Source organism: Haliaeetus albicilla, chromosome 2 (genome assembly GCF_947461875.1).
Source record: "Haliaeetus albicilla chromosome 2, bHalAlb1.1, whole genome shotgun sequence".
Classification (NCBI taxonomy): Eukaryota; Metazoa; Chordata; class Aves; order Accipitriformes; family Accipitridae; genus Haliaeetus; species Haliaeetus albicilla.
The window spans coordinates 34,442,559-34,457,066 of NC_091484.1; the positions used below are offsets into that span (position 1 = coordinate 34,442,559).

The window sequence follows — 14,508 nt, forward strand, 5'->3', positions numbered from 1 at the left end:
GCAGAATGATTTTACCACCAAGTCATTTAACAATATTTTCAGGAAGTGCAAGAAACATAGATGCTATAAAAAGCAACTGCGAAATACATCTCTAGACTACAGTAGTTTGAAGTTGCTCATGTCTTTGGTCTTAAAAGTGTATACACCTTCTGAAGAGTTCTTCTCAATCAATCTTCTTAAAATCATTTGAAACAGTTGCCAAAGCAAGAGTTTCTGTGCTAGGAGAGGGCAAACCAGCCCTTTTTTTCCTCAGAACTGTGCAGGCGGGATTGGCTATTTCATTTTAGTGCCTGCTCCCCTACAAATTTGACATACAGTCAACAGGGAGAGTACAAACTCTTGAAAGGAGCTGGTCAGAAATTCTGTGCTGTGGGGATGGCAAGAATCTGGAGGAAAGACTTCTGAGCTCAAGTTCCCAGTGGCATTTTTCTGCAGCTAGTGGTTGACCATTTTCCTAGTCTTTTTCCTGTCACAAAATTTATCCAATCCTGAATTTACCAAATTGTCCACCATCACTGCACAAAATTATGCAGCTGTGATAGTACGTAACATTTAGATATTTAATTGTTCTACATTACATTTCTCCTTCCTATCCTGTGATAGTCCTGTCTGTTTAGAAAGACATGCAGAGTAAGAACCATGTACCTAGTGCAAGTCTCTAGTAGAACATTGTCATGGTTTAACCCCAGCCAGCAACTAAGCACCACGCAGCTGCTCACTCACTCCCCACCCACCCAGTGGGATGGGGGAGGTAATAGGGAAAAGAAGCAAAACGCGTGGGTTGAGATAAGAACAGTTTAATAGAACAGAAAAGAAGAAACTAATAATGATAACACTAATAAAATGACAACAGTAGTAAATAAAAGCATTGCAATGTATAAATGACGCGCAGTGCAATTGCTCACCACCTGCTGACCAACACCCAGCTAGTCCCTGAGCGGCGATTCCCCACCCCCCTTCCCAGTTCCTAGACTAGATGGGACATCCCATGGTATGGAATACACCGTTGGCCAGTTTGGGTCAGGTGTCCTGGCTGTGTCCTGTGCCAACTTCTTGTGCCCCTCCAGCTTTCTCGCTGGCTGGGCATGAGAAGCTGAAAAATCCTTGACTTTAGTCTAAACACTACTTAGCAACAACTGAAAACATCAGTGTAATCAACATTCTTTGCATACTGAACTCAAAACGTAGCACCTACCAGCTACTAGGAAGACAATTAACTCCATCCCAGCTGAAACCAGGACAAACGTGTCATTATTGGATGCTCTTCAGTAACTATAGTTTGTCGGAAACGGCTAAGCACCCTGCCTTTTGAATACGCAGTTCTTTCAAGGGGCCAGATGGGAACCCTAGAAAGCAAGGCATTCCAAAGCTCTTATTTCTCTTTAGATATGGAGTTGAAAATTTGAACTTTTATCTTCCATTAACATTATTCATTTTTCAGAGAAGGAAATCTGTTATCAGTAATAATTAAAGTTCTAAACCTAAGTTTCATGGTTAAGAAACCAGTAACTTACATTGGGCTTAAGCTTGATATTGCACTGCTTAAAACACAGAGCATCAAAGGTTTTATTTCAGTTCTGGAAAAATAGTGTAAATTTATAGCTAGTGATGTGGGAATGCAGATTACTGATAAAGGGGGGGGTCCTCTTTAAATTAAAACTTCTGGATATTTTTATTCCATTTCTTTTCTTATCTCTGTAAATTAGATTAGAAACCTTGGATAAAGTAGTGAAGCTTTTAATTTAAATGTGCTTACTCTTTAAGTTTGTGTGAAGTCTCAGTTTTAGGATAATTTAGAAAACTAACTTAAATTACTGGCTTTAGATTGTATTAATCAAATTTTCATTAATCATTGCTGTGACTTGAAGGAACTATAAATATAAAGGGAAATAAGATAAATGAGAGTGGTTTCAGTATGATTCATTTTAGTACATGATCCATTTATTGCCCTCATCCTAATTTTTAGATTACAGATTTTCAGGAAAAAGTCCTTTACTTCCATTGCAGAATTCTGGAGGTTTTGAGCCATGGAAGATGGAAAAAAATGCAATGGTGAGTTGTTAAATCTTTAATGATTTCTGATCCTTTGGCACTAATTTTGTTAGTCAGAAATTATGAATCTATGCATATTTATGTTTCTGCTTCTCTAAAGTTGTTATCACTGAGTAAATATAATTTCTGAGAATAAAATCAATGGTGAGGGGACAGCTGTTACAGTGGAACTTTGTTGATTTCTATTTCCAGCTTAAGCAAAATCAAATAATGCTTTTTGCTTTATTGTTTTTGTAGAACTGAAAAGCAGACACAGTTTCACATGTTTAAGACAGCATTATCCATTGTGCTGGGCACTAAAAAAGCATAAAGGAAATTGATGCCCCAGAATTCTCAGACTGTTATCCAGAGCCGTGCAGGAGTTTGTCACCTTTCTTCCTCCTCTCTACTCATTGTCTGTCTCATTTAGCAGTTCTTGCATTCTCTCTGTGGTGTTCAAGACAGATTTTTGTTGTGTTAGACACTAACCTGACATGGCAAGGGACTGATCTTGGTCTGCTTTGAAACGCTGCAAATACAGTATAGAGATGAGGGTTGTTTCAAAGGTTTAGTTGTAGATCACATATTTTTTGCTTTTGTTTATAATTTGTAGGTATTTTGAAATTCTAAAAAAAATGAGCCTGTTTGCTTTCAAAAAACATTACCTGTTGTTTTTTTCCTGCTTCTTTTAATTTCATTTTATTTTAATTTCATTTTATTTTAGGCTTCTTATTCAGTCCAGCGGATCCTCGAGATGATTGAGTTGCCCCGTAAATATTGCAGATTTTATTTCACAACTTTGCGTGGGTGTGAAAGAGCAAAATGTTGGTTTTGGCATGTTCCTGAACAAGGGGATGAAAAGGTAAAGAGATTTATTGAACAAAGGAACAGACTGTAAGTGTGAACACTTCTTAAATGCAAAATGACATCTCTTTTATTCATCTATATATGGAAAGGTAGTAAATTTCAGAGATTGATGGATCAAAAAAAAACGTTCAGAAATTCTTCCTCTCAAGGTCTTTTAAAGTTCTTTTTTAAAAAATGGTAAAATTTTGAACCAGTAGACTTTTTAAGAGAACAGACATCAGCAGAAAGAGCAAGAATTAGGCTGTAGGAATATAGAGTAGTAGAATGGGGAGATTCTGAGACATTTTTAACCCAAGCATCAGAGACCTGTAAGCAAACCCAGACTTCATATGTATTCTTAAATTGCAATGCCATCTGTGGTATATTACTTTCTGCAAGTTGTGTGCAACAGGGACGTGTTTATTTAAAGATGCTGTCATGTCCTTAAATGGAGCAACAATTCTAATAATATTTGCAAGCAAAAATACTTTTCCAGTGGTGGGCAAAGTAGATGAGTTTTCAGACCATTTAACAAAGAAATTATGAATCTGTAATACTTCTAAGAACTGTACAAGGCAAGCTAATTGTGCTATCATGTAATAAGATTTTGGAATTGGCTGTACGAAAGCAAGACTTACGTGGTTCTGTAAGTCACTTGGAAGCAAACAAAAACATTAAAACAACTAAACAGAGACAAATGCCTAAACTTGCCCTCGTCAGATCTACCATCTCATTGGTATGAGTACAGTTTTATCATTGGTGTCAGTAAGTAAGAAATTACAGAATCAAAATGTAAAAAAATAACTTTTGATGAACCTGTGAGACATAAATAAAATAAAAAAAGGTAGCATCTAAAGGAGCTTATCCATCTCCTTGATATCTTAAATATACTGTGTCAGAATTTTTAAAATACATCAGTGTAATTTGATTTTATTTTTCTTAATGTTTTCTCCTTTCCTTTTTATGTCTCAAAAAAGAACTGGGTTTTTTTTCTAATGCTTTGTAACCCCTTTGAAAATTTATATGACAGCTTAAAAATACTAAGATCATTTGAGAGTAATTTTGTATGGGACATTTTCCCTTTTCCTCAGTTGTGAAATATCTTTGGCATACTGTAGTGAATATCAGTAATTTTCAGCTCTTTTGTATGAATTATCATGGTTTGTAGTGCTTCATTGTATACAGACATATTAAAGAATTAAATTACTTGCCTAAAACTATTAAAAAAAAATTCCATTTGATTTTACTTGAGGCGCAGCACTCCAGCACACTTACTGTTCTGTCTGACAAACCTAGTCTGACTTTCTTGGTAGTCTGGAAGTATACTTTGGGGCTTGTTTGTTTGTGTATTTTTTTTTTTTTTTTTAAACTGTCCCTTTTAAAAATGATAATAGGCCGAGCACCTCATGGTGGCACCAAAGTACATGAATGGAAGACAGGTAAAGCAGCAACAAAGTAATCTAGTCAAACACAAAGGAAGTAAATCTCTTTAGGAACTGTTATGCAGACTGGTAGTCCACTTGCTTAGTATTATGTTTTCAGTGTTGATCGTTACCAGATTTTTTGAAGAGAAATACCTTTCCCCATAATGGATATTCTTTCCTTTTCATTCATGGACATGCTTTAAGGCATAACTGACTAGGATTTAACACTCTTCACAGTTGTCGTTGATCACACAACACAGCAATAATTTAATTCATAAAAACATCATATGTTTTGAAAATCAGCATACTCTTGAGCTCAGCAAGTTCTACAAGTTACCAGTTTTTCTTTTTTTTAAAAGATGCCTTTAATTTCAAACAGTGAAATCTCTTTTGTATTAGGCAAAGTAAACAAAACTATTAAGACAGTGTTTTAAATACTCCCCAAAGTATTCAAAGGGGTGGGGGGATCTTAACAATGTGTATCAGTATCTGATTGGGGGGGGGGGGGGGGGGGGGCGGGGCAGGGTAAGAAGATGAAGCCGGACTCTTCTTAGTGGTGCCCAGTGAAAGGACAAGAGACAGCGGGCATAAATTGAAATTACAGGAAATTCAGTTTGGCTTGAATGACACTTCAGACTGTAGCATAGATAATAACTGCACAGTTAAATAAGTGGTTTGAAAACATGTCTTTATGCAAACTGTATTTCTCTGATTTTATTTTAGCTTTCTGCACCTTACTCATTAACTTTTTTGGACTCATATGCACTAAAGAAATATTTACTTCTTGTGACTTCTTACTGTTTTTTCCCTTGATCCTATGAACCTCTAACTGGAAACAAACAGGGTATAAAGTCGGAAGGTTTCTGTCTTCGTTAATGTTGTCTTGCAACTTCAGGGTCTTGGGTGAATGCTTCTGTTGTGTTTTGTTGGGTTTTTTTTAAATCTGGCTTCCTAAAGAAATGAGACTTAAAGTTGCACTGTCCTTTTATTACTGTCTCTAACCACCTTTAAATAATTTTTTAACCCATTGGTCAGTTTCAGCCACATTTAATATGGAGTGTGTGTCAAACATGCCACAGGTTTCATAAACGGAACCTCCTGTAAAAAGGATCCTCATTTTGATCTTACTGAGCAAAGAGCTGCAGTATGGGGTTTTCCCCCTTGTTAAACATCAGAGTGCACACTGACTGGGAGATGCTGAAAGATTTCATAAATTCTGGTGCTTGTTCTTCTGATTTAAGCACCTCTGTGTAACTGTAGTACAACTGTGTTTTACTGGACAGTTGGTTGCTTGTATAAGATACACAGCCCTTTGTTATGATTTTTATTAAACTATCATGTTAAGTGAGTTGTGAATCAACTATTAGGTGACAGAAAAATGGGAATTGTCTCTTTCATGTACCTTCATTTGAAATCTATTATGGTTAACTCAAAATTTAGAGATTCTCACATTTTTACGTGGTCTGTACAACTAAATCAGCTGAAGCCTCCTAGAAGCTGTAAATGAGTAACACATTTAGTTTCTTTTATGAATGTAATGTAACATGTCCCATGATTAAATACTACTACAACTGGATTTTCCAAGCAATTTCACTAATAGTTGGAACAGTCAGAGCTCCAGATGCAGTCTTGGCTTTTTTTTGGGAGTCAGTCCAAAGAAGGAGGAAAACAGATTCTAAAAGAAAGCAAACTAATTTACATACTGTAAGCATGTGCTAAGTTTTGGAAATGCCCTCAGCCACCTGGGATTGTAGATTTGGATTAAATGAGTTAGCCCAATGCCAAGTGACACTGCATATATATTAACGATCAAAGATTCTACCTGATTTTCTGAAAGGTATATCTTAGACTATAGTTCAACAACATTATGACACTGTTTCAAAATAAAAACAATAAGCTTTATTTATGTTCAGCGTATTTACATGTACAACTTTTGGTGTCTTTGACTGATGATCAGAACAGGTTAATGGTTTTAAAAAAAGAAAGATGTCTTGACCACAAGCCAGTATCTTCGGCTTTCATGATAATTCATTTGCTGTGTAACAAACTCCATGAGTGGATCTTGTCTATTTTTGAAGTTGCATGTAAAAATAAATCCAACTCAGTTCTGTAATAACATGACTACTAATTTAGGGCATTTTCTGTCTCTTGGTTTTTTTCATTATTTCACAAAATGGTAATAAATATGACCCATTTACATTGTTGTGCAGAAAGACTGTAAATGCCCCAGAAGTGACAAAGGGTATCTGAAAGGGTGGGTGTTTTTTTTCCTAACTTGGCATTCTAAGATTTAATCTCAGTAGTCTTTATTTCTTCATCTGTAGAGATGGAACAAAATGTGTAAGTATCACAAAGCTGACAGCTTAAGATGTTAAGACAAGAATGTTCCAATACCAAGTAACATATTAAAATATCTAGGGTGTGGATTTTTTTTTTTAACCAAGTGGGTCTGGGGTGAAGTGGTTCATTAAATCAAATTAGTTCTGAGTTTTTTCTTCTATGTCCTTATGAGTGATTCCCTGTGATAATCACTGTTCCCAACTTCATTTCTAGGTGATTTTTTTACTTCCTAGTTGGTACATTCATGTAATTTTTGTTTATCATGTTTTCACTTTCACCTTTCTGCTTCCCTTTCTCTGTTTACAGTCTCCCGCATTTATACTAATTCCAAAGTAACTGTATTTTCAAATTCGTTGTTTGCTATGAGTATATACACACGCATGCAGCAGCTCCTTTCCCAAACATTTCATCTACATTATTTTTCTACTTGATTTGCTGTCCTTTTGGCAGAGTCTTTGCCTACAGACCCAATTACCTTCTTATACCATTTGTCAGATTGTATGGGTTAAATAGAAGCAATGTAAAGCTCGTTTCCTTCTAGAACTCATGTTTGTAGGTAGTTCTTTTGTTTGGCATAAACAGAAGTAACATTTTACTATGGATTTCTTTTTTTTCCTCTTTTTCTAGATTTGCATGGCAATACTTAGGGCATACATTAGTATCAATGAATCAGGCCTTCTAAAACGTGCAGGTATGATATAGTAGTAGCTTTTGATGTATCTTTGATACTTAGCTTATTTAAAGCAAATTAAATGGGCTGTCAGGAGAGAAATGGGTGCCACTTCAACAGTGAATAAAAAGTTCTGGTTTCAGAGGAGTACATTCAGTCCATGTATTTTCATGTTCTAATTTCCCATTGAGGCTAGGTATTTACATGTGCAGTTATCTCAGGAGGTTGTTACAAATCGTACTTCCATGGAAAATGAACTTAGCCTGAATGTAACTAGACTTGAGAATAGAAACGAGTAACTGGGGCGGGGGGAGGTTTAACAGAACCAAGATTTTCTTAAGGCACTTTTGAACACCCTGGCCAAACATCACAAATCCAAAAATTTTAGAATTAAGCTCTTGAAATGAAGTGCTGTTACAGCACTCAAACAGCTTTAGTTTAGTCCTTTCACATTACAATATATGCAAACAATTATGATTAACACATTTTAGGGACTGTAGTTGATTCAGATACATCTGAGCTTTTGAGTTCAGTCAGAAAGGGCTAAATTTTACTCTGGGCAGTCATTCCTTTTGTACCTGTCCTGTGCACTCTTTAAGTTTTTGAAAGCTTATTAGAGTGTAGCACAATGTGAACGTGGGATCCAGTTGCACCCTGTGTAGTAATGTTCCCATGCTGAAATACTGAGCATTGTAATGCAGGTAAGACTGGGTACCAGCAGGCTACAGTATGTGTCTATCAAGGCTAGCACTAGAACAGGTTGTAAGACCACCTAGCATAATAACACTGCGCTTGACTTCCTAGAGCTTTATGTCAGGCCTTACTACCTTGATGCCCTTACCAAATCTAACCTGGTTTTGTGCATTTTTCTTGTGCTGCACCAAATGAGCTAAGCTTTCTTGAAATCTACAGGGCTTATAGTGTTCAGCTCCATGACATGAGACATTTCAGAATAGTCAGTCTGGGTCTAGTAAGGTTAACACTGTATTCAAACTGGATCCTTTCACCCATTTTTTTTCAATATCCCTGTCCCATAATGTCCTGGATAATCAAGGGTTGTTACACTGCATTTAAAATTTAAGGAAATAATTTGTTTAAATAGTTAGCATCAGTTACCCCAAGTGAAATAAATTTAATTTTTTTTTCAGTCCAGATATTTGTGAAATATTACAGAGAAGTTACTCCTGGTGTGGATTTTGTTTCTCAAGTACTGAATGATCTTCTCATTTCTTTGCTCAAGAACTGTTTATTGCAGGAAGTATTTCAGATATTGAATGTAACTGCACAAATCAATACACTGGTAGGTGACCTTGTAGTATTTTTAAAATCTTTGATCCGTAGTTTCTTAGTTTTTTGAGTACTATGCCATTTGTAGTAATATGTTCATTTTTACTCTGGTACCCAAATCGGGGGGGGGGGGGGCAATTAAAAAGTTACTATTATAAAAACTCTAAGCTTTCTAATTGAACAGAGTTGCAAAACTGATTGTGCTTTTTTGTCTAAATTAGCCAGCTGTAGATGTTCTTCTGAAAGTTTTTGAGCATGTGGCTGCTTTGAATATAAGAGATGCTGTGCCTACATTAATCAGTACTTTTTGTAAGGTATGAGTCTGATTGTACTACTGCTACTTGTTGGAATTTCTGAAATAACCTTGCCTGTTTTAAAACTCAAACATATCACTTTAATATTATTTTAGTACTGTTTTTTAAAAGTTACATTGTAACTAGCTGAATTTGTGGTACAGGTTTCTATTTATCCCTTATTTTTTGACTGAGATTCACTCTGACATGTTTTTCCCACTTGCCTCTGGAAACATGTAAGTGATCACAATTTTTTGTATGCTTACTTTTCTTCCCCCTGTTTGATATTACAGCTTATTGATGCAGGTATGTTCCTTGAGTTTGAACATTTTGACTATATTATTAAGTTCCTTCACCAATTGCAAGTTTCCAGTCAGGAAATAAATACTGTTTTGAACATAAAATCCAGGTATGTCTTTAAGGAGCTATTTTATAATTATATCTGTCTAGTTCCTTCCTCAGGTTCTATTTTTATAAATTTATTTTAAAACTTTAAAAGGCAATTAGAAAATGCGAATTTAGTGTTTTGGATGAAAATACTATCATATTGTGCCTAATTGTATTTTAAAGTGCCGTCAATCTGTTGTGCTTTAAAAATCAAGGATTGTTAAGTCAAAGCTTAGATTCTGACCACAGTTATGATTAATTTTTTCCATATTGGTCATCATTGTATAATCTGTTCCCAGCTGTGCTACAAGTTTATATAACTGTAGTCAAATTAGAAGCATCATAGTTAAATAGATCTTTCAGGCCTGCATAAGCAAACAGTACTTCTGCAATGAACAACTCTTCTAGGCAATAAGAAGATTAGTTATAATCTGAAGTAGTTTTCTATTTTCATTTCTTGTGCAACTGTATAAACACTTGTGCCAACAGAACTAGGCAGGAGGGTCATTTTTTAAGTACTGCTGCATTATGCTGGACAAAATGTGAAATTGCAGCCCAAATCTGTTCCAAAACTGTTGATGTCTCCTTTTCCTCATCTGCATCATACTCACACATGCAAGTTGAGAAACTAAACTTGCGATTCATAAAGCAACCTTTGATTCTTAGGGGAAACCAAATATGCAGCATCTACGGTGTGAAAACAAGCCATCACTGTTTCAAGTGAAAGCACTGTAGAAATTATTTGCTGCTTTTCATACTTTTCCCATAGAGTACCTTTCAGCCATGGATCTCAGTGTTTTACTAGTGCAACTTACCACACATGTTGGAGGTAATTTTTATCACTTTTCAGATCAGGAATCTGATTCACAAAGGAATGACCCCTTCCAGGTTGCCTCAGTATGTATGTGTTTTCAGCACAAACTGAGAAACAGTCTGTATCTATGAAGACTGAGCAGCTGTGCTACTTCAACTACATGTGTTAGCACATTCATGTGTAGGTTATGTATCCCTACATGATAGCATCGCACTGGGTGGATGTATCCATTGTTTCAGTGGCAGCATCAGAATAAAGTATTATGCTCCTAGCTATTTGAAGATGCATAGCACTTTCTTTTATGTAATTAACTTTTTTTTTTTACCTTTATGTCAGAAATACATACCATACAGTTCTGCATTTACTTAATGGATTGCAAGTCTTATTCCTACCTTTTCAGTTACATTTCTACTGAGACAAAGGAATATTTTCTGTGAAAATAGCTCTGCCCAGTTATTTGCCTAATACATGTACTGACTTCCCTTGGCATGATTGTAAATGTCTGTTTTCAGTGTCCAGTTTGCATAGTGTGTAGTAAATAGGATCAAAAATGACATCATTTTTTAATTCATATATGATAATTTGTTGATTGCCTTCTGCTAGTGCATAGGTTAGTTCAATAGGATGTGTTAAGTATTAATATTTCTTTCTTATGGAAGATTTCAGGAAAGACATTTTGAAAAGAACTGGCTTTTTGACTTTAACTTGGCAGTGGCTGAAATTCAGGTACAGTACATGCATTCTTCAAGCATGTTGGAATACTGAAACCGTGACTTCTTTTAAACCTAGAAGAAATAGCAATTTCTACATAACTTAAAAATAGTGGTTATTATTATTAACCATATCGAGATTATGATAAAATATTTTTATGCAAAGCCATGTTTGGGAAAGATTAACATGCAGGGGAAAACTATCTTTGGCTTTTCTGTAATGTCAGTATTTTAATTTACATACTTGTAGATTTTATCTTAGTTTTGCATCTAATTCAAAGATTTTATAGGTTTAAGCAATTATTTCCTATGCCTTAACATTTGTTATGCTTGTAATTGGTAGTGGTACGTCATTCCTCGCTGAAAAATTATTTAATTATTATTTATTATATAATTATTTAAAAGTATATTGTTTAGCAGATAGAATTCATATCTAGTATAAAAAGGCACAATTGTAAAATGCTGTAATTGGCAACACTAAACAGGTATTTTAAAGAATAAGAAATTAGTATAAAAAATTCTTTAATTGGACACTTGCATTTTTCATATTCAAGGACAGATTACTTATTATGCACAATTATAATATAGTTTACATATTATCACACTTACTGCACAGTTCCTGAGACCAAAATTTAAGAAGGGAAGAACCAGGACCGATTTTTTACTCCTTTAAAACCAAAGTCATCAAGTGATCTGGCAAGCAAAAGACTAATTCATATAGAAAATAACCATCCATTTGGCATGCATCATGCAAAAAAAAGATAGTAAAATAGTGGATGAATGCCAGTTCTTAAATAGGATGAATAAGTTATGAGGGTCGTGACATAAATGGAAAAAGGATTTCAATTTCCTGAGGGACAAAAGTGATTAGCAGTCCACGCAAGTTAGGCAACATGTAACTGTGCCATATTGAACATGGAGTTCTTGGCAGTAGTGTTTCATCTGCATCTTTTTTCTGCTTTAAGTCTATCCTAGGTGTATCTCTCGAATTTCAATGTATTTTCTGCCTGGTGTTCTGGAAGCAGGTTCGTTAATATTTATCCCTTGCCTTCTTCGCAGCATTGCAAGGAAAAAAGTGATTGGACCAAACTAGGATCTTTGTATGTTTATGCGAGAACTGGATGTGAACATTTTGATGATCTTCAGAAACTGTCTTTATGTATTGTTGAAGTACTAACTAGAGATTCAGAGACAGACAGACCAGGAGTTCCTTTTTGTGATTTTGCTGATGCAGGTAAAATTAAGATTTTTGTTCATCCCTATTCTTTGTAAAGTTTTTAAAGGAAGTAAAAAAACAAATTCATATACTGTTTTCTGAATATTAGTTAATTTTACATGTTACAATATTCATGATTTCTTGAGGTGAAAATACAGTCAGCTGAAACACTCAATAGAAGCCATTTTCTAGTAGAAGTAAAATCCATAGTGCTTGTACTTAAAGAAAGTTCTGAAGGAAGAACATTTGAGCTTTGTGAAATCAAGAAGAGAAACCAGAATTGGTGGTCTTTTAATAAGAATGTCCTGTTCTCAGGACAAAGGCAAACGTATTTAAGTATTGCCATGTGAAGTGTCACACTCGTAATAGCATAAATAAACTTTAGAGCTGTAAATACAGCTATATATATACTCGTATATTTCAAAACACATTGAACAGGGTTACATCATATATATCATTTGTACTTTTTTTTTTTTTAGTAATTTGGATTTTCAGAATTATTTTATTTTCTAAAGAACCAAGAATTTCTGCAAGGACTGGGTCCACAAAACACCATCTAGTTTTTTAATAGTTCTGGCAGGTTTTCTTACCCCTTTCCTCCCTATGCCCCTTCATTTACATATCTGTATCATTCTTCCTAGTAAGTTTGCAGAAAACTGAGGCTCAGTGAGGTGTCAGTGGGTTATGAAAGCATTTTATAATGGATGACTCAGATCTTTTTCAACCTGTATTAACTACTAAAACATGATGAATATATTCCAGATATGTGACATGACCTTTCTGACCACAGACTTTCATGTTATAAAACAGGTATCACAGTTTCCAGTTGTGACAGACAGAAGACTTTGGCGGGGCTTGGAACTTTGTCTTCCATAGAGCAGTGGTCTCCAAACTGATAGACACCTCTATCAGTAAAAAATTTCTAAGCACTTGCCCCCTATTTATTTATTTATTTAATACATGTACTACTGCACTAATATATTAAGTACATTATAAAACATACACAAAACCAGAAATTAAAAAGATGAGATAAAGATTAAATAAACACTACTTTTTATAATGTTTCAATTTTTTTTTTTTTTAATGGTACAAAAAATACTTTCTTCCCACACCTGAATGGATTGTTGTGCTCACACCCCACTTTGGAGACCACAGCTCTAGAATACCAACAGTGCTTCCAAAGTGGTTGTATAATATGGTTGGACAAACTTGTAATTACTCAGTTCTGTTATTGCCAACATTTCTTCATGGTGCCAGAAAATGCAAACCTTACTTTACAAATAAGGTTGTTACTAAATTATGCCATTACATGTTCAAGCATCTTATGGATGAATTAGACTACTATGAAATAGTATCTAAATAAACTATAGTTATTTACCCTACTTCTGATGTTAATACCTAGGAAGTTACTACATTTAATGGCAAATATTTCGGAAAGTATATTTAATTTTTTCACAATGACTGTGTTTTTCAAGTGTGTAATTTCTTGAAAACTGCATTTACATGTAAAATTTAAAAAAAAATATTTTTTTTCTTTCCAGTAATAAAAAATTCACAACATAATGAAGCAGACAGAATTTTCATTGGAAGGAGTGGGATAAGCGTAATGTATTCTTATCACAAAGCACTACAGTGGATAAAGGTATACTGGACTATAGAAACCTGACTGGAAGAAAATTAATGAATCATTTCTTTTCTAGATGTTAAACTGTGTTTCTCTAGTTCAATGGCTGGATGTGCCACCTGCCTCCCCACCATCTTAGTACTTCTTAATTGTCCGGCTGGATCAAAGCATTTTATTGTGCTTTTCTGAGCAGTAGTCTTCTGTGGAACCCATTGTAACTTTGTCTTGCAACCTAGAAACTTGATTGTTCAAGTTCAGCTTTTGATTTTTCTGAGCTAAGGATGAATCTGGATTAGGAGACAGTCTTCCTGAGATTCTGGGGTGAGGTGCTGATGGGATTGTTTCCCAGAAATGTCACTTTCTTCCATCTGGCAATACTGCTGTATTCTGAGACCTCCCAACTCAAGCAACATTTTACAGAAGTTCAAGTGGGCCCTTTCCTGCACTGATCCTTCTGAACCTGATGTCAAATAGAATGGATAAGGCCAGGAAGATAGAAGAGAAGCATAGCAAGGCTGCTATTGTACTTGGTGAACTGCTCATTCCTTAGAACGTCACTAGAAGTGGTTTTCTTTCATTGAGTCTAGGGTTCTAAGTTCTGTGAATCTTGCAAAGACTTGGACCTCACAAAGAAACACCCTTTACAATCCTTTCTTTGCTGTCACATATTACAAACGGCCAGGGTTAAGAGACAAGACGTTTCACTGGATGTTTTACGTTCTTTAGGCATGAGTGTGAGGCCTGATGATGCAGTTTTGATCGTAAGTTCACTGCAGCAAGATCCATTTCAATGTTAAATTTGTCTTTTTCTTCCTGGAAGGAAGTAGTGTATACCAAGCTGGATCTCATATACAATGCAACATGAC

The 14,508-nt window shown here is 35.1% G+C and overlaps 1 protein-coding gene across 1 annotated transcript in view; it reads left to right on the plus strand.

Annotated features, from left to right (window-relative positions):
• Nucleotides 1-14,508, plus strand: part of TOPAZ1 (testis and ovary specific TOPAZ 1) — a 40,799-nt gene that overhangs the window by 17,610 nt on the left and 8,681 nt on the right. Inside the window, exons 7-15 of the mRNA XM_069770615.1 lie at nucleotides 1,967-2,052; nucleotides 2,756-2,893; nucleotides 7,269-7,332; nucleotides 8,460-8,611; nucleotides 8,820-8,912; nucleotides 9,185-9,300; nucleotides 10,752-10,818; nucleotides 11,862-12,036; nucleotides 13,560-13,660. Coding sequence (XP_069626716.1) covers nucleotides 1,967-2,052; nucleotides 2,756-2,893; nucleotides 7,269-7,332; nucleotides 8,460-8,611; nucleotides 8,820-8,912; nucleotides 9,185-9,300; nucleotides 10,752-10,818; nucleotides 11,862-12,036; nucleotides 13,560-13,660 — 992 coding nt within the window. The remainder of the gene's footprint in view (nucleotides 1-1,966; nucleotides 2,053-2,755; nucleotides 2,894-7,268; nucleotides 7,333-8,459; nucleotides 8,612-8,819; nucleotides 8,913-9,184; nucleotides 9,301-10,751; nucleotides 10,819-11,861; nucleotides 12,037-13,559; nucleotides 13,661-14,508) is intronic.